This window comes from Gorilla gorilla, chromosome 5, assembly GCF_029281585.2.
Source record: "Gorilla gorilla gorilla isolate KB3781 chromosome 5, NHGRI_mGorGor1-v2.1_pri, whole genome shotgun sequence".
NCBI lineage: Eukaryota > Metazoa > Chordata > Mammalia > Primates > Hominidae > Gorilla > Gorilla gorilla.
Genome location: NC_073229.2, coordinates 28,623,303 through 28,647,847, shown reverse-complemented (window position 1 = coordinate 28,647,847; position 24,545 = coordinate 28,623,303). Strand labels below are relative to the sequence as shown.

At 41.8% G+C, this 24,545-nt stretch overlaps 2 protein-coding genes across 3 annotated transcripts in view; one reads left to right on the top strand and one right to left on the bottom strand.

The window, feature by feature from the left end:
- Positions 1-24,545, top strand: part of ELOVL2 (ELOVL fatty acid elongase 2) — a 111,672-nt gene that overhangs the window by 65,130 nt on the left and 21,997 nt on the right. The gene's annotated exons all lie outside the window — the stretch shown is intronic.
- SYCP2L (synaptonemal complex protein 2 like) overlaps positions 4,290-24,545 on the bottom strand; it is a 91,948-nt gene continuing 71,692 nt past the window's right edge. The window contains exons 26-32 of the mRNA XM_055391285.2: positions 23,721-23,822; positions 22,696-22,802; positions 20,054-20,145; positions 17,537-17,636; positions 17,383-17,441; positions 15,117-15,178; positions 4,290-5,070 (exon numbers count right to left, since the gene is read on the bottom strand). Coding sequence (XP_055247260.1) covers positions 15,154-15,178; positions 17,383-17,441; positions 17,537-17,636; positions 20,054-20,145; positions 22,696-22,802; positions 23,721-23,822 — 485 coding nt within the window. The 3' untranslated portion in view covers positions 4,290-5,070; positions 15,117-15,153. The remainder of the gene's footprint in view (positions 5,071-15,116; positions 15,179-17,382; positions 17,442-17,536; positions 17,637-20,053; positions 20,146-22,695; positions 22,803-23,720; positions 23,823-24,545) is intronic.

Here is a 24,545-nt window from a genome sequence, read left to right as displayed (position 1 = left end):
ACCCAGCCCACTCATCCTTTTTATTCAGCCTATTAACCTGGCTGGCCCCTGAAGGCATTTGAATTTGTGATGCCTATACATTGAACAACAAAAGGAGAAAGTCTACAGAGTTTCGACTGGGCCCATATGATATACTTACAGGGAGATGAACACAGACTTACCGGCAGTGGCCCTAGAAACAAATGATAGATGTTGCAGATTTCTCTGAGACTGAAGCACTGCACTTAAGACAGCTCATGTGGAACCAGCTTCTATTCTTTTCAAGCTAGTTTAGACCTATGGAGTTTGATAAACTCTGGAAATAGTTATATTCAGTCGAAAAATTCATCAAATCTTGTCCAGTGCTACGTATTGTGTTAGGGATATAGAATGATCTAGATGAAATATCTGTCCTCAGAGTTCATAGTCTAATAAAGTAGATAAACATTTAGTTATAAAATAAGTATTGAGGCTGGGCACAGTGGCGCACACCTGTATCCCAGCACTGTGGGAGACCAAGATGGGCAGATCACCTGAGGTCAGGAGTTCGAGACCAGCCCGGCCAACATGGTGAATTTTCGTCTCTACCAAAACTACAAAAATTAGCCAGGCGTGATGGCCATGCCTGTAATCCCAGTTACTCGGCAGGCTGAGGCAGGAGAATCACTTGAACCTGGGAGGCAGAGGTTGCAGTGAGCCGAGATCACGCCACTGCACTCCAGCCTGGGCAACAGAGTAAGACTCCCTCTCAAAAAAAAAAAAAATATATATATATATTGCCAGAGAAACATTCCTAAAGGAAGTAATGCCTGAGGTTAGTTTTGACGGGTGAAGAGTTCAAATAGACTTCAAAGAAAGTGGTGTCCCAGAAGCCAAAGAAAAAGAGAATATTTAAACAGAGAAAAACGCTGCAAGGCAGCAAGGTGAGCAACTAGTGAAGGGGGGAGAAAGGCACTGAATTTGGTCCTTGGGAGGCAGTTGGCAAATTACAGGGGGCTTTAGAATGAATGGGAAGTCAAAAACAATGATGAAGCAAGCCACATGAAAATCCTTCCTAAGAACTAGGGATGTGAAGGAACAGTTACAGTAGTTGCTGAAAGGGAGGAAGAGCTAAGGGGTGTATGTGTTGAATACTTTCAGGAGCATCTGAGTGACTGCAGCTGAGATGGAGGAGGAAGCAGTAAGAAAGAAGCCGGCCCCTTGCTCAGCTCATGGGGCAGGGGCAGGGGATGCTTCAGGTGCCTTTGTCACCACAGGGAAAAATGCCCACAACAACATGCTGGCAAGACTGCACAGAAAAGGGAATGCTTATACCCTGTTGGTGGGAATGTAAATGAGTTCAGCCCCTGTGGAAAGCAGTTTGGAGATTTCTCAAAGAACGAAAACCTGAATTACCACTCAACCCAGCAATCCCACTACTGGGTATCATCTACCCAAAGGAAAATAAATTGTTCTACCAAAAAGATGCCTGCATTTGTATGTTTATCCAGCACTATCCACAATAGCAAAAACATGGAATCAACCCAGGTGCCCATCAACAGTGGATTGGATAAAGAAAATGTGGTATATATACACCATGGAATACTACACAGCCATAAAAAAAGAATGAAATCATATCCTTTGCAGTGACATGGAAGCAGCTGGAGGCCATTATCCTAAGCAAATTAATGCAGGGGCAGAAAACCAAATACTACATGTTCTCACTTACATGTGGGAGCTAAACCTTGAGTGCACATGGACATAAAAGGGGAATAATTGACACTGGGGACTCCAAAAGGCAGGTGTGGGGGAAGGTTTTCAATTCCTATTGGGTACTATGCTCACTATCTGGGTGACAGGGTCAACAGAAGCCTAAACCTTAGCATCACACAATATACCCTTTAACAAACCTACACATACACCCCCGAATCTAAAATTTAAAAAGTTCTTAAAACCATAGAGTTCAATAAAAACTTAATACGATACAGGAAAGAAGACACTTCCCTATAGTCATCTATGGCCTCTAGCAAATCCCCCTGAAAGCAGTCTACTAGAGCCCTGAACCCCGCAAAAAACTGGCCCCGATCTCTGTCACAGGAAGAAGGTTGGGGAAGGAGTCAAGAGGGGAGGTTGGTTCACGCAGGCCTGGTTGGCTGAGGTTCCAAGTGCAAAAGCCAGGAGTTCATCTGCTGCCTGAGGGCAAAGCAAATCCTCCGGGGAGCTGCTCGGAGGATGGAAGGTCAGAGCACAGAGGAACACCTAAAATGACAAATGAGGCTGAGGCCACAGATGGCAACAGAGTCTGCTGGGGTAGCTACAGGGCTGTTCCCGGCTACGAGTGAGTCAAAAAGGAAGGGAGCCTGAGTGCAGGGCTGGGAATGGGCCCAAAGGCTGGCTCAGTCCCCAGGGTCAGGGTGAGGAAGCTGACGCTGCTCTTCTTCCCCGAGGGCTGGATGTCAGCATCTCCAGGATGCCTCCTGGTCCAGCCTTCTCTCCGTGTTGCCTGGAAAAGCACATCGATTCCTGCATCCTACCACCCCGCCCTGCCTTTCCAGGCCAGGGGAGCTCACACACCACCTGGCACAGCACTCACCAGGCTGTTTTCCTGTTTCTCTGTGTAAGTGTTGGACTGATGTCTGTCTCCCCATTAGACTGCCACTCCTTGCAGGCAGGGGCAAAATCACATTGAATCCTTGGCACCCAGCACAGCACGTGGCACACAGGAAGTGCTATAAGGATTCGCTGAAGAAGACAATGTGCAGTAGAGCCTCTCTAGTATTTCCAAAGAGATGTCCCCAATATCTCAAGTTCATGGTTTTTGCAACTTCCATCAACCCATCCTCAAAATTAGCTCTTTAAATCTTACACCTACCATAGCCTCTCATCTCTGTCCCCTCTTTTTCATTCCCAGTCCTATTTTAGTTGAGGTGTTTATTGTAACAGTAACCTCCCACAGTGTACTGAATGCAGCCTTCATATTGCTACCAGATTAATCTTCCAAAACCACTGTGCTCCTGACGTCTTCAGTGGCTTCTTCTCACCTACAGAATAAAGTCCTTCTAATCAAGCTGGTAAAGACACTTTAGTTTGGGCCTAGCTAAATTTAATTCCCACTAATACCCCATAGTATTATGGCCTCAAACAAATTCTGCATTTTTCTTCTCTGTTCTTATATTCATGAAAGCATCTCTTTCCTAATCCTAGAAAAAAACTCCTTCATCCTTCAAGATCTATTTCAAGTGATACCTCTCCTCCAGGAAGCCATCCTACCATCCCAACAAAAATGACTTCTACCTCCTCATAATCCCGATGGTGATCACTTTACACTTCATTTTGGCACTTGTCACATAGAGCCTTGATTTACAGTGACCTGGGTGTCTTACTGTCCTCTCTAGACTAAGTTCCTTGCAGCTAAGATAGCGTCGTATCCATCCTAACATCTGCCATGTCAGCTTACTCAAGGCTTTGTAGAGAACAGTGCTCAAATATATGCTCACTAGGTGCTGGAAGTCATACAAATTCTTCAGACGTACTTCAGTGAAGACAGTCCATGTAATGGCACGGAAATCCATACACTCTCAGGTCATGAGAAACTGTGAGCCCTGAACTGGATATACCTAAACGAAATGAAGTTAGTTAACCTCATTCATATTTTTTGGACAAAAAATAAGTGCTCTTGGCTGGGTGTGGTGGCTCATGCCTGCAATCCAGCACTTTGGGAGGCCAAGGCAGGCAGATCACCTGAGGTCAGGAGTTTGAGACCAGCCTGGCCAAGATGGTGAAGCCCCGTCTCTACTAAAAATACAAAAATTAGCCAGGCGTGGTGGTGTGCGCCTGTAATCCCAGCTACTCGGGAGGCTGAGGCAGGCGAATCACTGGAACCTGGGAGGGGGAGGTTGCAGTGAGCCGAGATCGGGCCATTGCACTCCAGACTAGACAACATGAGCGAGACTCCGTCTCAAAAAAAAAAAAAATTATATAGAAGATGGCAAAATTGGAATTATAAACATTGTTTTAGACAAATTAAACTATAAATAACCTACATAATGTAACTAAGTTTTATTATATAATGAATAAAGTATTCAGTCCGCAGTCTTTCACTTCACTTATCCAGTCACGAACAAAGTTACTTTGTAGATGGCCTTAATTATGTAGGCTCCATTTTTCCAAAATAAATTCAAATGCTTACCTGTATGTGCAATTTCATCCACTCAAACTTCACTAGAGCATTTAGTAATTAATAACAACATGATGAAGATCTCTCCCCTGCTAAAGGTGACACTTTTGTTGAAGTGCTGGAGAAATGAGAATATTTGCAGATCAAATGAGACCTCCTAATAAGTTTATTTTCAAAACATATCACAGGCTGGGCACGGTGGCTCATGTTAGCAATCCCAGCACTTCAGCAGGCCAAGGTGGGTGGATCACGAGGCCCAGAGTTCAAGATCGGCCTGGCCAAGATGGTGAAACCCCGTCTCTACTAAAAATACAAAAATTAGCTAGCCGTGGTGGCACACGCCTATAATCCCAGCTACTTGGGAGGCTAAGGCAGAGAATCGCTTGAACTTGGGAGGCGGACATTGCAGTGAGCTGAGATCGTGCCACTGCACTCCAGCCTGGGTGACACAGTGAGACTCTGTCTCAAAAAAATTAATTAATCAATTAAAACAAATGTAAAGCCACCATTTTTACCTGAGCTATCTTCATCATCTTCAACTCAAATTTCTCCTTCCAAGAGACACATTAAATTGTATTTATACAGATGCTGCTAAAGTGTTTTATTCACACAAAACTTGAAGACATTTCTCAAACAAAAAAAGGCCATTTTACTTTTATAAAAAAAAAAGCAACACCACTCCAAGTTGTTTAACATCCTGAACTTTCTATTAATACTATCTGACCAAATTTTAATACAAAAGGTTAATTTTTATGAACAAATGGATAATAACCCAATTGCAAACTACCAACATATATTCTATCTGAACGCAGCAGTTCCCAGGGATGATGTTTGGAGGGGAGGAAATTGAATGCGTACAGAGCACGGAAGTCTGGCTAACATGGCCTGAGCCAACGATAACCTTGCTGTTTCTCTTCGTCTTCAGGCAGCCCAGGCTGGCAGGAAAGGAAAAGGAGAGCAGTAATTAGTCAAGGCCAAACTGTCCTCCTCTAAGTCCCTAAGAACCCTGTGAGCCAATAGGAGCATCATTCCTTTTCATCCGCTACATCTCACTAACTCAGGTATTCAGTGAAGCATCTTACATGGTTGTCAAAAGCTCATGTCAGTGTCCTCGGCAGAAACTGCCTGGTTATCCTCAGAAATCTCTTCAACACATGCCACTCTGAAGATGTACCTGCCATCTCTCGATAGTCTAACCTAACAGGTGATTTTGTTGGATGTTGGAGATAAGACAGCTCTTTCTCTGTTACAGCACCAGATGAAGTGGGTGGCCTGGCTTTAGGGGCCACACTAGGAAAACTACATGTTGTTAATAACCAGACTGGCAATCAGCCCTATTATTATTATTATTTTGAGATGGAGCCTCACTCTGTCACAAGGCTGGAGTGCAGTGGCACAATCTTGGCTTACTGCAACCTCTGCTTCCTGGTTCAAGCGATTCTCCTGCCTCAGTTTCCTGAGTAGCTGGAATTACAGGCGTGCAACATCATGCCCAGCTAATTTTTGTATTTTTAGTAGAGACGGGGTTTCGCCACATTGGCCAGGCTGGTCTCAAACTCCTCACCTCAGGTGATCCGCCCACCTCGGCTTCCTAAAGTGCTGGGATTACAGGCGTGAGCCACCATGCCCCCACCTATCAGCCCAATTAGATGCTCATAAATAAGAGGTTGGTAGGAGTTGATATCAACTGAGGGAACAGATTCTCCCATCCCACCCAAACTCCAGGGCACATGCCTATTGAGAAGAATGGCAGAATCACCTGAGCGATATAAGTTATTTCTCCATTTTTTTCTGTGTGCAGCATGTGTAATTTAATTCAGGCATGACAGACATGACCAGTTACCTATCTAACCCCTGTTTCCTTATTAACAGAAGCCCCCACTTTTGGGGAGTGCTGTGACACACTCAGTCAAATTTTCACCTCTCCAGATTCCCTTGCAACTAGGGTGAGCCATGTGACCTAGTTCTGGCCACTATAATGCAGACAAAATCTATCAGCCTGGGCTTCCAGGAAAACTGTTTCCCTGATTTTAAAAAGTGGGGAGGAAGCTGGGCATGGTGGCAGATGCCTATAATCTCAGCATTTTGGGAGGCTGAGACAGGAGGATAAGTTGAGCCCAGGAGTTCAAGACCAGCCTGGGCAACATAGCAAGGCCTCATCTCAAAATAGACTAAATAAATAAAAAACGAAAGAGGGGAGGATGTTGGCATACATCTTTTACCTTTTAGTTTTACTCAACTCCTTCTTCCTGCCTAGGGTGTAGAAAAGATACCTAGAGGTACAACAGCCATGCTCTGATTATAAAATTCCCAAGTCACAAAAAGAACGGTAAAGCAAAAAGCTCAAAGAACCCAGGTCCCTAATGACTACTTAAAGCTGCTGTACCACCAGCCCTGGACTACGCTGCTGCTCTTCACAGGGAAAAAAGTAAAAGCCCTATTTGGTTTAGCCGCCAGAGTCCAATTTCTGCTACTTGTGACCAAATGTAACATGCACATTTAGTTCACATTTAATCCAGTTCTCTATTGGAGCTGGGAATTATTCCAATATTCTTAGCCCAGATTAGTCTTTTTTTAATATCCTCTTTTAGTCTTATTTTGATTTGGAGATTTGTTGTTATTGCTATTTCCTCAAAAGAAAACAGTATTTTTTTCCTCAATAATGTAAGTAATTCAAGGTACGTGTACAAAGATATTCACTACAAATTTTTGAATAATAATTAAAAATAACCTGGATGTCCATTATAGGGAAAAATATATAAGTTATAGCATGTTTATAAACTATTTTGCAGTTATTAAAAAATAAGATCTTGTATTGCTAAGAGGCGAGTCCTATTTTTATTGCTGAGTGAACTAATAATATATATTTAGTATATCATTAATACATATTTATAGGCTGGGCGCAGTGGCTTATGCCTGTAATCCCAGCACTTTGGGAGGCCAAGGTGGGTGGATCACCTGAGGTGAGTAGTTCAAGACCAGCCTGGCCAACATGGCGACACACTGTCTCTACTAAAAATATAAAAAATTAGCCGGGTGTGGTGGGAGGCACCTGTAATCCCAGCCACTCAAAAGGCTGAGGCAGGAGAATCGCTTGAACCTCAGAGGAGGAGGTGCAATGAGCTAAGATCGTGCCACTGCACTCCAGCCTGGGCAACAAGAGCGAAACTCCTTCTCAAAAAAACAAAAACAAAAACATATGTAAGTATACATGTGTAAATATTTGTATATATTCTTGTGTAAGCATCACAATAATCTTTGGAAGAATATACTCCCAACTATCAAGAGGTGGTTGTCTCTGGATCATGGATAAGAGGAAAGGCTGGGGAGAGCAAGAAATTTAACTCTTTATAAACTTTTATGTTGTTTGTTACACAAAGTTAATTCCTATCTTTCTTTCTTTTTTTTTTTTTTTTGAGACAGAGTCTCACTCTCTTGCCCAGGCTGGAATGCAGTGGCACGATCTCGGCTCACTGCAACCTCTGCCTCCCAGGTTCAAGCGATTCTCCTGCCTCAGCTTCCCAAGTAGCTTGGACTACAGCCTCGTGCCACCACACCCAGCTAATTTTTTGTATTTTTAGTAGAGATGGGGTTTCACCATGTTAGCCAGGATGGTCTCGATCTCCTGACCTCATGATCTGCCTGCCTCAGCCTCCCAAAGTGCTGGGATTACAGGTGTGAGCCACCATGCCCGACCCCCTATCTTTCAGTAAGTTGTAAAAGCACAGAATGGCCTAAGATAGAAATTAACTTTACTTTAAATATCACCACACAGAAATAAACCCAGCTGACATTTCTAGAACATCCATTTAGAATCTAGACCTCTTACTTCGCAGGCAAGTACATAAATACATGCAAACTCTGATCCTCGGTAACCGCCTTCCCCCAGCCCAGTTATCTCCACACTTGATCTTAGCCAAAAGGCCTGGGGGTGATAGCCCGATTATCTCATTAGTCACTCCTTCTCATCCTCTTGCTGGCTTCATCTCCCCTACCTGACTTCAACACACTGGAGTAGCCCAAGAATGTTGTCCTGGGCTTCCTCTCTATACTGAGTCCCTAGGTCAACTTATCCAGTCTATGTCCAGCCCCCAGCCATGAGCTTCAGTCTCAGATATCCAGTTACCTACATGACAATGCCATTCAGATGCTGAAATCACATATGGAATGCATGTCCTGAATCTCACCTTTCATATCTATCCTCATCCTTCCCCGGCCAATCAACTGGACCTTTCCCAATCTCCTCCACCTCCTTAAGTGACAGTGGTTTGCACCCAGCTGCTTAAGCCCCAAACCTAGAAGCTGCCCTTGATCCTGCCTTTTCCCACCTGTCACATCCAAGCCATCAGCAATCCTTCCAGATCCTTCTCTACTGCCCATATCATCCAATTCCCCACCCTGAAACATACATGCCTTCGAAAATAGTCCTTTGACTACTACCCATTCATTGCAATTGGAATAAAATCCAAACTCCTTACCACGGCCTGTAAGGTCCTGGGTCACCCCCACCATCCACACCCACACCCTTCCTGACTTCATCTTATGTACTCTGCCCTTGCTCCTTCTACTGGGGCCTTCCCTAAATTCTTAGAATATACTAAGTATATTAATATACTTAATCTCAGAGCATCTGCCTGGGCCATTCCCTCTGAAATGGGCTTCCTCAGTCTTCCCTGCTGCTGGCTCCATCTCGACCTTCAGATTTCAGCTCAAATGTCACATCCTTAGAGAGGTTTCACTTGGTTTCCTCCTTCCACGCTGTGAGTCTCTCTCTTATCCACAGTGTTTTCCTTCTTAGCACTGGCATGAATCCTCATCTGTTTCCTTTATTACCACACTCAATCCTATAGAATGTACACCATGAGGTCAGGGATCCTGTGGGTATCGTTCTACCCCAGCATCTAAGACAGTCCCTGGCACCTAAAAGACTTAGCTGTTTACTGAGTAATGAGCAGGCACATACTCATATAACATTTCATACAGGTGGGATCATGTTATATATGCTACTTTGCGACTTTTCACTTACTGTTAAACATCTTCTCAAGTCAATTAATATCATGTAAATCTTTCTTTGTAGTGGCTACATGGCATATCATATGACTGTATTTAGCTGGGCATCTAGGCACTTTCCATTATCTCCCTATTATGATCAAGTTTGTAATATATATTATTGCACGTATCTTTGCACATGTCCAATTTCATCTTTAAGATAATTTCCGGCCAGGCGCAGTGGCTCACACCTGTAATCCCAGCACTTTGGGAGGCCGAGGTGGGCAGATCACGAGGGCAGGAGATCGAGACCATCCTGGCTAACACGGCGAAACCCCGTCTCTACTAAAAATACAAAAAAAAAATTAGCTGGGCGTGGTGGCGGGCGCCTGTAGTCCCAGCTACTCGAGAGGCTGAGGCTGGAGAATGGCGTGAACTCAGGAGGCGGAGCTTGCAGTGAGCCGAGATCATGCCACTGCGCTCCAGCCTGGGCGACAGAGCTAGACTCCATATCAAAAAAAGAAAAAAAAAAAGATAATTTCCTAGAAGGGGAATTATCAGGTCAAAAATAACAAAGCACAGTCTTGGACATGAAAGCAGTTTTTAAAAAAATCACCTACTCGGTTTACTCTCAAGTTAAAATTAAACTAAATACATGTTTTGCAAAAATAACTACTATACTCTTCAAGGTAAATAGAATTACATCCTTATAAAAATATACTTGGAGATGGTCTGCTTACAAAATGTACTTTAGACCTCTAAATTGAAGAAAATCCCCAAGTGGATATCTGTATAAAAAGCCCTATTATTAAATGCTGGGAGAATGAACAAAATAATATTCAAAGAATCCAACTGAGTGGGAGGGTTGCTGTCCTTCAAGAGACTGCATCTAAGAAGAGAATAGTTGGTGGTTGTCTCACACATTCCATACTTATGTACTCTGTGATCCTCCATGACTCTGCTAGAAAACTCACGAAGTGGTAACACCATCAGCTGATGGACCATTCAGCAGAACACAGGGCTCTCAGAGATAACCATAAGCTCCCTCCTTCAAAAAGCTTCGAAAAGTCAGTTCCATTGGTCTCAAATCCCCTTGCTTTAGTAGCTGCTGAAAGACAGTCATCATCCCCCACACCCTCACCTGATGCTGTGTGTACATCTCCTCCTGGATCCCAGTCTATCTACTGCTCTTCCCTGCCTTCCCCACTCCCTGAGGTCTTCCTCTCCTGCCCCTACAATTCAATCTGTCAGCAGCAAACAAATATCCTCAGCCTCTTCTGGAAGAAAATATTTCCTTTCCTCTTTAAAACATGGCTGGTTTCTGAAGGTACCACCTCCCCTGACACCCTGACTCAACTAAAAGCTTTTTTTCCTCTGATATCCCATGACTTCCTGGCCAGGCAGAGGGGTAGCATTCCCCTTGCTCCCCACTGCCACATGCAGGCATGACTCTTGACTCTCACAGAAACCTCCCTGCTGATGTTTATGTCATCCATCTGCATTCTACTATCAACCTCCTGGCCCCTTTTTCCACTGGGCCCTGGTTCCTATCAGCTTAGCAGTAATTACAACACTGTCATGAAGCATCCGTTTTCAAGCTCTGGCTTCTTGGTTCTTCAACTCCTTCCCTCCTCTAGCAGTTTCTTCAGTGCCACCACAGCTATGTGCACCCCAACCTGTTATCATCACAGATGTCTTGATTCTCAACATCCCACATTCCGACCACATCTTCCTGGCCTTTCGCCATCACTTCTTCTCCTTGTTTATCTGGACAATTTTATCCACTGGAAATGCCCATCCATTGAACCCATTACTTTATAACTGGTCCATCGAAGGAACTGGCTTCTATTTCTCTTTCCCTGTCAGACAAAGTGCATCACTCTAACAACTCCTGAGCAAACACTCTCAATTTCTTGGACTGAGATTGCCTCTGGATTCTGGCAAAACCACTCCCCTAGATGAAGCCTTCTCTCTACTTTCTTTACACCTGAATCTGAGCAGAATTTTGCTGGAGAAAAATCATGCAAGAAAGCTCATTACAAACCTCAAAAGGGCACTTAAGGCCCACCAGAAGTCACTAGAATCAGCACTATGCTAACTAGGAAGAAAGAACCGAAATTATTGTTAATGACTTTAAATGTTTTGCCATTAAGTTCAGTATTGCTGCAGACATTCTATCCCTAGTTTTCTAAGAGTCTTATTGTTTATTGGTTGGATTTTACTCATGAATGGGTGATGAATTTTTATCAAATGTGTTTTCTGAATTTACTAGAATAAGTATGTGGTTATTCTATTGATCAGGTAAAAATAAATTAACAGATTCTTAAATGTTAAACCATCCTTGCATGTATGATATCCATCTACTTCTAATGGTTTTTCTTTTTTTCTCCTCAATACACACACACACACACACACACACACACACACACACACACACACACACACACACCCTCTACCCCATACACATAACTAATACTGGTGGAGTATGTTTGCTAAATTTTTAGCATTTTTGTATTTATGTTCATTTGAGACTGATCTATAATTTTCTTCTCAGGATTGTCCTTGTCCTGTTTTGGTATCAAAGTCATAGAAACTTCCTAAAATAAACCGGGAAGCTTTCTTTTTTTCCCTTCTTCCTTGGAATCATTTGTTTATGGATTACTTATTCCTTATAAATTTGATAAAAGTTATATTAAAAATATCAGGACCTGATGTATCTTTTATAAATTAAGGATGGGCTTTTTATACTACCAATTTAATTTCTTTAATTATGATTCTAGGTAATGCATATTCATCTAGGAAATTGTTCATTTCGTCTAAGTTTTCAAATTTATTGACATATTGCTGTTTCTAATATATTCTTATGCTTTTTAAGGCCTCTATGAATTGGTTATTTCTACATTTCAATCATATTCATCTAGAAAATTGTTCATTTCATCTAAGTTTTCACACTTATTGACATATTGCTGTTTCTAATATATTCTTATGCTTTTTAAGGCCTCTATGAATTGGTTATTTCTACATTTCATTCAAAATTTCATTATGCCTTCTCTATCATTTTATTTTCTTGATCAGTCTGAAGTGGAAGTTTGTTTATTGCATCTAGTCTTTCTAAAGAACCAGGTTTGGTTTTACTCCTCCTCCTATGGTTTCCATTTTGTTTATTTCAGATTTGAAACTCATTATTAACTCCCTTCTAATTGCTTTGGACTTGTACCAGTACTCTTTTTTCTAATTTGTTTTTCAATCATGTTCTATCTACTTTTTCCCCTGTCCTTGTCCTTACACATTAGAATCAGCTGGTCAAGTTTCAAAAAATAACCCTGCTGGGGCTTTGGGGAATAAAAATTATTTTACTAATTTAGGCAGAATGGACGCCTTTATGTTATTCCATCTCCCATCCATTGGTCCTGATTTTAGTGATAACGCATTTAGAATATCACGATTATGCAGAATACTGGCTTTTGGACTGAGATTTATCATACTACAGAGTAACTAATCGCTACTATTTTATTAGGTTTTATGCAAATTCAAAAACAGATGTAGAATTTTCAAATGCTTTTGGAAATAAAGATAATCATAATGATTTTTCTCCCTAGATCTATTGGTAATTAATGTATTAGTAGATTCCCTAATATCGAACCATCTTTGCATTCCTGGAATAAATCTCACTTGGTCATGACCATATGCTGCTAAATTCTGTTTGCCAACACTTTATTGAGAATTTTGGTGTGGTTGTTGTTGTTGTTATTATTATTATTATTATTGAGACGGAGTATTGCTCTGTTGCCAGGCTGGAATGCAGTGGCATGACTTCAGCCCACTGCAACCTCTGCCTCCTGGGTTCAAGCAATTCTCCTGCCTCAGCCTCCCAAGTCGCTGGGATAACAGTTGCCCATCACCACACCTGGCTAATTTTTGTATTTTTAGTAGTGATGAGGTTTTACCATGTTGGCCAGGCTGGTCTCAAACTCCTGATCTTAGGTGATTCACCCTCCTTGGCCTCCCAAAGTGCTGGGATTATAGGCATGAGCCACCAGGCCCAGCCTAGAGTGGTTATTTTAAGTGAGATTGTTCTGTACCTCTCTTTGCAATTTTTGTTGCATTTTGACATGGTAATGCAAGATTTATGTTAAAATTAGGAAATTTTTAATCTTCTATGTGCTAGAATGGTGTGAGCAGCACTAACATTATCCTTCTTTTAAAAAACTAGAAGAATTCCTCTGTAATGTAATCTGGATCATACACATATTTGTAGGGTACTTCTCTGACAACTTTGTCTCTCTCTTCTATGAAGATTTGTCTGCTAAGGTTTCCCATCTATTTAGAAGTCCATTTTGTTAAACTGTATTTTCCTGGAAAATTGCCCAGTTACTCCAGGTTCCTATCAAGACTTGGATGTGCACAGACATCTGCCAGTTAAAATGTTAAATAAACTGTAGTTCCTGTTTGACCCACATATTCTTCCCACCCTGAGTCTTCCTTATCTAACTGGCAACACCATCCATCTCATTGCAAAAGACAAAAACCTAGAAGACTGACTTCATTCTTCTTCCTTTACCTACTGCTTCCAGCTATCAGCAATTTATTAACTCCAGCTCCAAAATATATCTGAAATCTATTTCTCACCACCTCCACTGCTATCCTCCTGCTTAGAACCACCATCTTGGACACAAAACGCCTTCTGGTTGGACTCTCCTCATCCAGTCTTCATTCCTCCCATCAATTCTTAACATATCATCTAGAGTAATTTTCTTAAAATATAAATCAGATTATATTATCCTAATCTATTCCTAGATTAGGATAATCAATGGCTTCACCAAAAACCACATATATTTTCTCTAACCCTTAGTATAAAATTCAAACTCCTCAACATGGACAATGAAGCCTTACCTCGTTGAGAGTCTACCATCCTCCCAATTCACTTCAAATAACTGCTTCCCTTACTCACTGTTTCTCAAAGATGACCATACCTGACCCTGTTACTTTAAACCACAAGACTAGTTTCTTCTTATTCTTGAAACCTCATCTTAAATGTCATTTCCTCAGAGAGACCTTGAAGTGTCTTAAGCTGACACTTCATACCACTGCTCTCTGCCAAAGCACCTTGTTAATGTCCCTCAAAGCACTTGTTGTCATTGTTTTGTTTACTTGCCATTTTTCTATCTTCCTTCAAAAAATGTATCTTTTAATGGGTTGCCTCCATTAAACACGTTTGCGTATTAACTACTGAACAGGCTGAACATACCTAATCTGAAAATCTGATATCCAAAATGCTCCATAATCCAAAATTTTTAAAATGTCAATGTCAAAGAAATGTTCACTGGAGCATTGTGAATTTCAGATTTTTGGATTAAGGATGCTCAACCAGCGCATATTCTGCAAATATTCCAGAATCCAAAAACATCTGAAATCTGAAACACTTCTGGTCTCATGCATTTTGGATGAGGGATACTCAACATGTATCTCTATGCCCATCATAGTGATTGATGTAGGGTAAGCATTCAGTTATAAACACTTACTGAAGGAATGAGCCAGACCCAAAAGGATAATTTCTAAAATGGGATAAATTGCTATAAAGGAGAAGCTCTGCCAGGCACAGTGGCTCACGCCTGTAATCCCAGCACTTTGGGAGGCTGGGACAGGCGTATCACGAGGTCAGGTCCTCACTAACATGGTGAAACCCCATCTCTACTAAAAATACAAAAAATTAGCCGGGCGTGCTGGCGGGTACCTGTAGTCCCAGCTACTCAGGAGGCTGAGGCAGGAGAATGGCGTGAACCTAGGAGGCGGAGCTTGCAGTGAGCCAAGATCATGCCACTGCACTCCAGCCTGGGTGACAGAGTGAGACTCCATCTCAAAAAAAAAAAAAAATGGAGAAGCTCCGCTGCAGAAATATCATATGAACAAAGCGTTACAGTATCTCTTAGAGCTTGCTCCCTGCCCTGACCCCAATTCACATCCACTGAACAATGCAAATCTTTGCACCTACCTGAGGGCTGCAATCATAAAACCAGGCTTTGGCTTTCTTATGAAGTCTGAGTTGAATTGAACCTGGAAGAAATTGGTCCATCTCTTATTATATTCACATTAGACAATTTAAAAACAAGAACATACATCTAGATACATCTGCATATCAGAGTTATTTCACAGACCATTATATTACTTAATTATAGACACCAACACCCCAGGATATTAACATAAGAGATTAACATGTTCATTTGATTCCATTTTATGCATTCTCTCTGTCAGTACCACAGGCCCACAACATATGCAGAGGTATTTCATGGGCACCATCAAAGCACTGAATCCCTAGCACCTTGTAGTTCTAAGCTAGGGGCTGAAATAATCCAGTCTGAGGGATATTCTTTTCATTTCTTTAACCAAACACATACGCCATCACTGACATGAAAACATAAGATAAGGACAGACAAGGGATACCTGTTTGACCTTGAATGAGGCTTACTAACCTCTTGTAAGGCCCTTTGCACATCAAGCACTCAGCCCAGGGCCAGGCACCCATAAGCACTCAGCGTGAGCTAAGAGAATCACCATCATCCCTCACTGGCAAGCAAGAGGAAAGTTTTCTTAGGTGTTTGTTAGAGAAAAGAACAAACACAAAACCCCAGGGGAGGTATATTTAGGAGATGGTTGTTTTTAAGGTATTTAAATTCACACAGGGACCTGTTATGAAAGGGAGATGAATGCAAATAGTAATTAATATCTTACAGTGTTTGAAGAAACAGTTGCCTAATATTGGGGATTTAGTCAAAATAAATGAATCCCCCAGGTTTCAGAAGACTAGGGGATATAATCTTCTCTAGTGCTTAACACAGTGTGGCTTTTTATCAGCTGTTCTCAAAGTGTGCCCGGGGAACCCCTAAGAAACCAAAGGTTCTGTGAAGTCAAAATTATTTTGGTAATAATAATAACATTAAGACACTATTTGCTTTTTAAATTCTTACTCCCTCAAAAATGTCCAGGGGAATTTCCCATAGGCTACATGACTCACAACAGATTAAACTCAGAAACAGATACGAGAATCCAGCTGGCTTCCATTAAGCCAGACAGTAAAGAGATTTGCAAAAACATGAAGCAATGCTGTTCTTCCCACATGCTTCTTGTTCTGAAAAGTCTAGTTATTTTTCATAAAAATCTGTTATTTATATCAACACGAAAAGGTTTATTGTTGTTATTTTAAAATAAGTGTATTTAAAAAAAATCTGTCTCAATTTTTAATACGAAAAATATTCACAGATAGAACCCACATAAGCAAAAGGTCTTTGGGGATCCTCAATAAATGTTAAATATGTAAAGAGGTCTTGATTCCAAGACCTTGGAGAACCACTAACTACCAACCATGGGTATTAAGTGAAGATGGTTTAAAAGGTGTCATCACCTTTAACTATACACAGAAGGAGATGGTGTGTGAGGGATTGTGGAAATGGTTCATACAGTCATCATCATTAACTGTGTTAATTGGAGTAAAAGGCAGGATGGATAACTCAAATTTTAAAAGATTTTTTTTTTTGCTTTGGAATATATGCATAGGTTTTAGGAAGAATATCCTTCCTAAAACTATGTGCCTTAAATTTCTGTGAAAGCAGCTGATTCTCAATTGGAAGATAAAGCTTTAACTATTATAAATTTATATAGGGATTCCTTTTGATTATTCGAGTGGGAAAGAACACTAGAATTTTCCCGCAGGGCAGAAGTAGAGGATCCAGACTCAACTCTCCCCTTCCTTGGGCTCTGGAAGATGGGACGCTATCCCAAATGGATAGAAAGAGCTTCCCCAGAGGATGTATTGATGAATTACAGTGCAGGGAGCCACAGCAGGATCAACCCATTTGTTGTTTTAAAAAATGTGTAAATGAGTAAAATAGTCTATCAAAAGCACAATTTTGTATATAACTGAACATTTGTATAAAACTGAAACTGTTTACTTAGAAACCTAAACATTTTTCTCAAAATCTAACCATTTTAATTTTTAAAAATACTGCTTAAAAATAAAAAAATTGGGATTTTAAAAAAACACAGAAAATTGGACATCAGGCTTTTCAAGATTTACGCCTCTCGAATGGTATCATTAGCCGCACTCTGTCCTCAGGGAGGTGCCACAGAAGTGGCCGGTTCAAAAGATGCAGCTATTTCATTAGTTATGGGAGTTTTACCGTCACCAACTGCCCATTCTCTAGCTAAAGCATTACCTCATACTTCAACCAAGATTCTTCTAGAAAGAACACCTTTCAAAGTACCTCAGCACTTGCAGATCACAGAAAGATTGCAGATCAGCAGACTGTTTCCCCCAGAATTCCTAAGATTGAACAAAAGTTTTGTTTAAGTAGTTAGCGTTATTTTTCCCTGGGAAAGATCCAAAGTCAGAAAATGTTCCACACAAAAAGAACTTACCAGAACCTCCTTCTCAAGGTGTTCCAGGGCCTGAATATCCTGCTTAAGACTGCTCAACTCTTGAAGAACCAAATTTTGAAAGCGCTCTAGTTTATTGAGTCTAATAAACATAAAAGGAGTAAATATCATTGGGATGGCTTGGATGTGACAGCAGACTTTCTTAATAAGTCATCTGATTACAAGGATACCTCAGACTCTTCTCCAGACATTTCTTGTCATGGGAACATGTAGTGTTTCCCTTCTCTTCCCTCCCCTTCCTGCCTGCTCATCCCCAATCTGGAAACCTCACTATGCAAACTCTCAGGTCATCTTTTTTTTTTTGAGATGGGAGTTTCGCTCTTGTTGCCCAGGCTGCAGTGCAATGGCGCGATCTCAGCTCATTGCAACCTCCACCTCCCAGGTTCAAGGGATTCTCCTGCCTCAGCCTCCATACTAGCTGGGACTACAGGCGCGCGCCACCACGCCCAGCTCATTTTTTTCTATTTGTAGTAGAGACAGGGTTTCACCACGTTGGCCAGGCTGATCTCAAGCTCCTGACCTCAGGTGATCCGCCTGCCTCAGCATCCCAAAATGCTGGGATCACAGGCGTGAGCCACCGTGCCTGGCCTCAGGTCATCTTTCAATAGCAGCACAGAGGAAGCTGATTTTTTTTTAGTAGAGAACAAAAGGACAGATGACTCCAGGGAAGATGAGACTGAGGCTCCCCATCCCTTCCTACCTTCCACTTGCTCCCCTTTCTCCTGCATTAAGCTGGCCCTGAAACCTGTGGTCAGGAATGAGCTAATACACTCTTTTCCCACATCTACATTTTAACTCTAACATTTCTAAGAGTCACTGTTCTTTGTCTAATGGTCATATTTGCTTATTTGTTAATTTTCTTATTTGCTTGCTTATAGTTTGTCTTCTCTATTAGGTCAAATGTTTCAATGAAAAGCACCTAAAACTCATCCTCACCTCACTCTCATACCAAGCACAGGGCCTGATATCCAACATGGCCCAGTGTGCATTTCCTGAGTGAATACACAGATAACTGTGTGCCCCTGAAAGAGCATGGGAATTCCACAGATCCAAAGTCCTTCGTGGGCTTGCTTTGACATTCAAAGGACATTGCATGCACACCAGACTTTGAAAAATAGTAAAAATTTCTATTCAAATAATGTATTCCATCCTAAGAAAATTTCTGTCTCAGTTAAGCAAATCAACTTGCCATTCCTTTCTTCCCTTCCTTCATTTATAGGCCATTCTCTCCAACAAGGAACAATTTCTACTCTCACCTTCCCTGTGCCATTCAAATCTTTGTTTCTAAAACCTCACTCAGGAAGCACTTCCATTGTAATCACTCTGAATTAACTCAAATCACCACAGAAACCCATCCCTCCACTACCTTTCCTCATCCCTCTGAAATCCTGGCACCTCTGTATTTCTTGTTACATGTTCATAAGGGTGTGTGTGTGTGCACGTGCATGTGCAAATGTGTGTACTGTGTGTGTATGGTGTTTTTTCTTTCTTTTTTTTTTTTTTGAGACAGAGTTTTGCTCTTGTTGCCCAGGCTGGAGTGCAATGGCATGATCTCAGCTCACCGCAACCTCCGCCTCCCGAGTTCAAGCGATTCTCCCGCCTCAGCCTCCCAAGTAGCTGGGATTACAGGCATGCGCCACCACACCTGGCTAATTTTTTATTTTTAGTAGAGATGGGGTTTCTCCATGTTGGTCAGGCTGGTCTCGAACTCCGGACCTCAGGTGATCCACCCACCTCAGCCTCCCAAAGTACTGGGATTACAGGCATGAGCCACCACGCCTGGCTGGTGTTTTCTTACTGTGGTAGAATACACATAACATAATATTTATACCCTTTTAACCATTTTTAAGTATAAAATTCAATGGCATTAAGTACATTCACAGTGTTTTGTAACCATCATCACTGTCCATTTCCAGAACTCTTCCACCATCCCAAACAGAAACTCTGTACCCATTAAACAACAGCTCCTCCTTTCCCCAACCTTTGGCAACCTGTGTTGCACTCTCTGCCTCTATGAATTTGACTATTCTAGGTACACCTCATTTAAATGGAGTCATATAACATTTGTCCCTTGTTATCTGGCTTCTTTCCTTTAGCATAATGATTTCAAGGTTCATCCATGGTATACAGCACATGTCAGAATTTAATTCTTTTTTAAGGCTGAATAACAGACCATTGTATGGATATAGCATATTTCATTTAGCCAGTATTTTTAACATATATTTCCATGCTTGCCTTCTCTTCATAACTGGATAATGATTTTTTTAAGAACAGCATTTTAGTATCATGGTAGACCATGAGGAGGCTTAAGATGGACATTTAGTTCAAACCCTTTTCATATGAATGAAGAACCAGAAACCCAGAAGGGTTAAATGATGTATCAATCCTCACATCTGCTCAGGCCCCAACTCCTCAGGGCCCTAGCACAGTGGTCATGAGATAAACGTTGTTGGTGAGTGATCACACTTCCACGACCTTGTTTTGAAACCTAAAACTTACCTGAACAGTTGCATCTGGTTTAAAAGTTTTATTAGGCAATCCGGTGCTTTCTTTGCATTTTCTGAATTAAGCGGACGCTTTCTGTACCTAAGCTAAATCATAACAACAATAACAAGATGATCACATTTGAGTTTAATATAATTACATAAGTTGAGTGCATGCTTTGTGTTAAAAAGATGCTGCCAGCATGTAATAATATTCATAGCAAATGTGAGTGCTAAGCAAGTGTGATCAGGCATCATCCTATACACCCGTCAGGTATTACCCCAGGTTCAGGACCAATACAGAACAAGCTGAAATAGAAAAATTTACACTCATGCTACCTGATATAGTTTGCATATTTGCCCCCACCCAAATTTCATGTTGAAATGTAATCCCTGATCCTGGAAGTGAGGCCTGGTGGGAGGCGTTCGGGTCACGGGGGCGGATTCCTCATGGCTTGGTGCCATCCTCACAACAGCGAGTCATGACACCTGGTTGTCTGAAAGTGTGTGGCACCTCCCCGCCCCTTGCTCCTGCTCTCCCTATGTGACACGCCTGCTCCCCCTTGGCCTTCCACCATGAGTAAAACTCCCTGAGGCCTCCCCAGAAGCCAAGCAGATGCCAGTGCCATGCTTCCTGTATGGCCTGCAGAACCTTGAGCTAATTAAACCTCTTTTTTAAAAAAAAAATAAATTATCCAGTCTCGGGTATTTATTTATAGCAATTCAAGAATGGCCTAATATACTACCAATACACACAATGAATACTATGAATAAATTTCTATTACTAATTGGCTTACATTGGTACCACAGAAAATAAGACTCTGGAGATCTAAGTTAATTAAATGAATGTTGGTTAGAGTAATATACTTTTCTCAAATGTACTAATAAATAAGTCATTTGGGATTATAAGTAACAGGACAAAAAAGGAAAAGACTGAAATGGTTCCAATATTCATCTTGTAGACAAGATTTTGGGATGGGCTGTATGCACAGTGTCTCAAAGGTCTGCCACCACTCAGCCGGCCACCAACCCACAGTCCACCTCCGTCTTTGTCTCAGATTGCTCTCTCTTTTTTTAAAAAAATAGAGACAGAGTCTTGCTCTGTTGCCTAGGCTGGAGCACAGCGGCATGATCATAGCTCACTGTAACCTTGAACTGCTGGACTCAAGGGATTCTCTTACCTCAGCTTCCTGAGTAGCTGGGACTACACATGTATGTCACCATGCCTGGCTAATTTTTAAAAACATTTTTTGTAGAGACAGGGTCTCACTATGTTGCACGGGCTGATCTTGAACTCCTGGCCTCAAGCGATTCTCCCCCCTTGGCCTCCCAAAGTGCTGGGATCCACAGGCATGAATCACCATGCCCGACCCCAGACTCCTCTCTAGCCCACTTGGTTCCCTCCTTCCCCTCCTCCTTGTCTATCACTGTGACCAAATCATTGCTTTCTGGTAGTTCAGTTGTCTGAAAATGCTACCAATGAAACCAAACTATCAGTCTGATTTACATATAGGTCCACTTGGTCCCACTGGGGCAAATGGACATGGAATAGCTGTCTTATAAATACAAACCACAATTCACGAAGACTGAAATCAGTGACCATAGCTAAGACAAATACCCCTCCCCAAACACTTAGAAGGAGTTTCACATATGAAGGTCAACAACAGCATTGATAAGTAATATGAACTTGTTACTTTAAATTCATAATGAACTACCTTTTCCTTCTTTCCTCTTTTTCAGCTTTGTTGAAGTATAATTGACAAATAAAAATCAGGCCAGGTACAGTGGCTCACACCTGTAATCTCAGCAGTTTGGGAGGCTGAAGCAGGAGGATCACCTTAGGCCAGAAGTGTAAGACCATACTGGGCAACACAGAAAGACCCTATCTCTACAAAAAATTTTAAAAAATTAGCCAGGTGTGGTGGCATGCACCTGTAGTCCCAGCTACACGGGAGGCTTAGGTGGGAGGATCACTTGAGCCCAAGAGTTCAAGGTTAGAGTGAACTATGATTTCACTGCTGCACTCCAGCCTTGGCAACAGAACAAGATCCTATCTCTAAAAAACTAAAAACAAAAGTGTTATGTATTCAAGGTATACACATGATTGATATACATATAAACTGTGAAATGATTACCACGGACCAAGCTTGGTGGCTTACACCTGTAATCTCAGCACTTTGGGAGGCCGAGGCAGGTGGATCACTTGAGCCCAGGTGTTTGAGACCAGCCTAGGCAACATAGTGAGACCTCATCTCTACTTAAAAAAAGATTTTTTAATGATTACCACAATCAAGCAAATTAACATATTCATTACTTCACACAGTTACCTTCTTGGGGGGTGGTAGGAATACTTAAGATATACTCTCTTAGCGAATTTCAAGTATACAGTACATTATTACTAACTATAGTCACCATGCTGTATGTTAGGTCTCCAGAACTTACTAACTTGTAACTGAAAGTTTGTATGCCCCATCCAACATCTCCCATTTCCTCTACCCGGACCCCTGGTAACCACCCTTCTACTCCCTGTTTCTGAGTTCAACTTTTTTTAGATTTCAATATAAGTGAGACCATGTGGTACTGTATGGCTTATTTCACTTAGCATAATGTCCTCCAGATTCATAACGCTCTAGTTTTTTAAGTTTTGTGGACTACTACCTCATATTTTCTTTTCCGTTTTTTAGTGAAGTTTTCAAAGGTTGGGAGAATGGCAGAACCGTTCAAGTTCTCTGGCATAACTTCTAGGGATGAAGTGGAAATTCCTTCTGGAAAACAAAAATAAAACATGGAATAAAACTAACAAAGTGTTCAAAGTAGACTTGCTCAATTCATCAGTTGCCCAGAGGATGAGTTATTTGGAAGCACAGATGCGAACCATGGAAGCCCCGCTGACTGCCCGGACATGACCTCGCTCTCTGGCAAGTGCTCATTTCTTCCATATCTTCCCAGCACTTTAAATCGGGGCAACTGACATTTTGTCTAAGAAGCAGGCCAAGGTGTTGTAATAGGTTCTAAGGAGGACATATAGCTAGGGTATTTCTCTGATGTAACCGCTTCTGGGTGCCAGTCTTCAGAGGGCTTGCAAGGGGTCTGGTGCTGTTCTGAGGGATTTGCAAGCATCAATTAAGTCTCACAAAAATTGTGTGAAGTAGGTACTGTCAGGATTCCCATTTAACAGAGCTCGCATAAGTCTTGCATGCTCATACCAGCAGCTCCTGGATTCAAATCCAGGCTGTCTGGAATCAATGCTTTCAAATCTGTTGCATTGGAGCCCTTTGTTTCAAAATGCGTGATACCATCTGTCCAGAAGGCCAGCCTCAAACATGCAGACATTCCAGATCATTCTTCTTAATCGGTATAGATATTTCTCACACAAAAATTTGGTTGATAACTATCAACTATATCAGAGACCTATAACTTTAGGAACCCTTGGGCCCTGAAAATTCCCAGAAGGAAGAGTTAAGAGGAAGAAATAAAAATGCTAGGGGATAATGGCACTTGCTTTTATCTATAATTTGTGCAACAACTTATTTGTCTCTGAAAGCACAAAAGCTTAGTTTTTAGGATTTTGTAGCTACTATGATCTTAAAACTATACCTCCCTTGTGATTCATGTTGTTACGTCCTGTGCTGACCCATTTATCCCACTCCTACTTGAACCACTGGCTGGGTGCATGATGTTACCTGGCAACTCTCTTTCTTCTGTTATTGAGAAAGGGGATCCCGGAGCAACCTCTTCTTCCAATCTTGATTGTTGTGACTTAGCAAAACTACCTTCTGGTATGTCTAAAGGCAAACAGAGCACATTTCCTTTTGACCCGAAATTATCTTGTTCATTTTTTGGCAGTTAATGTCTTACTGTGAAGAGTACCATCTGAAACTTGTCCCCTGCCTGTTGCTAATGAGTTATCATTCGGTGCATTGACTAGGCACAAACCAAGTATCGAAGCACGATGTCTACTGATACCTGAACGTGGGAACAGGCATCCCTTTGATGAGCTCAGTTACATTTAGGAACACTCTGCCTAGCACAGACCCCTCACTAAGCAGAGCGTTCCTAAGTTAGGCAGTAATGGTAGACATCAAAAGCAACGCTTCCAGGGCTCTGAGCTAAATAGCAAGACAGCAAGGTTTCCAGGCAGATGGGCCTTTGGAAGTGCTTCAGCTCACACCCCGGAGCGCGCCATCTGCTGGTGACACGGGCACATCGGCGCTATGCTGAAGGCTACGTCATAAACGAGGCCATCTTGCCTCCTCACAGCTCAAGTGATTTTGAGAGACTCGAACATAGATTCCCATTTCAATTCAGCATAACACTAAATATTTTCCATTCTGATGTTCACTTTTATCCCAGACATGTCTGGTCCTCATCATCTTATCAATGGCACCACCATGGTTCACAGAGCCCTGGCTTTATGCTCAACTCCTCCTTTTCTTTGCTGCCCGCTTCTCCTCCATCCTCAAGGTTCTGCCTATGGAATGAATCCCTCCCTCTCTGAGTTCCTGCCC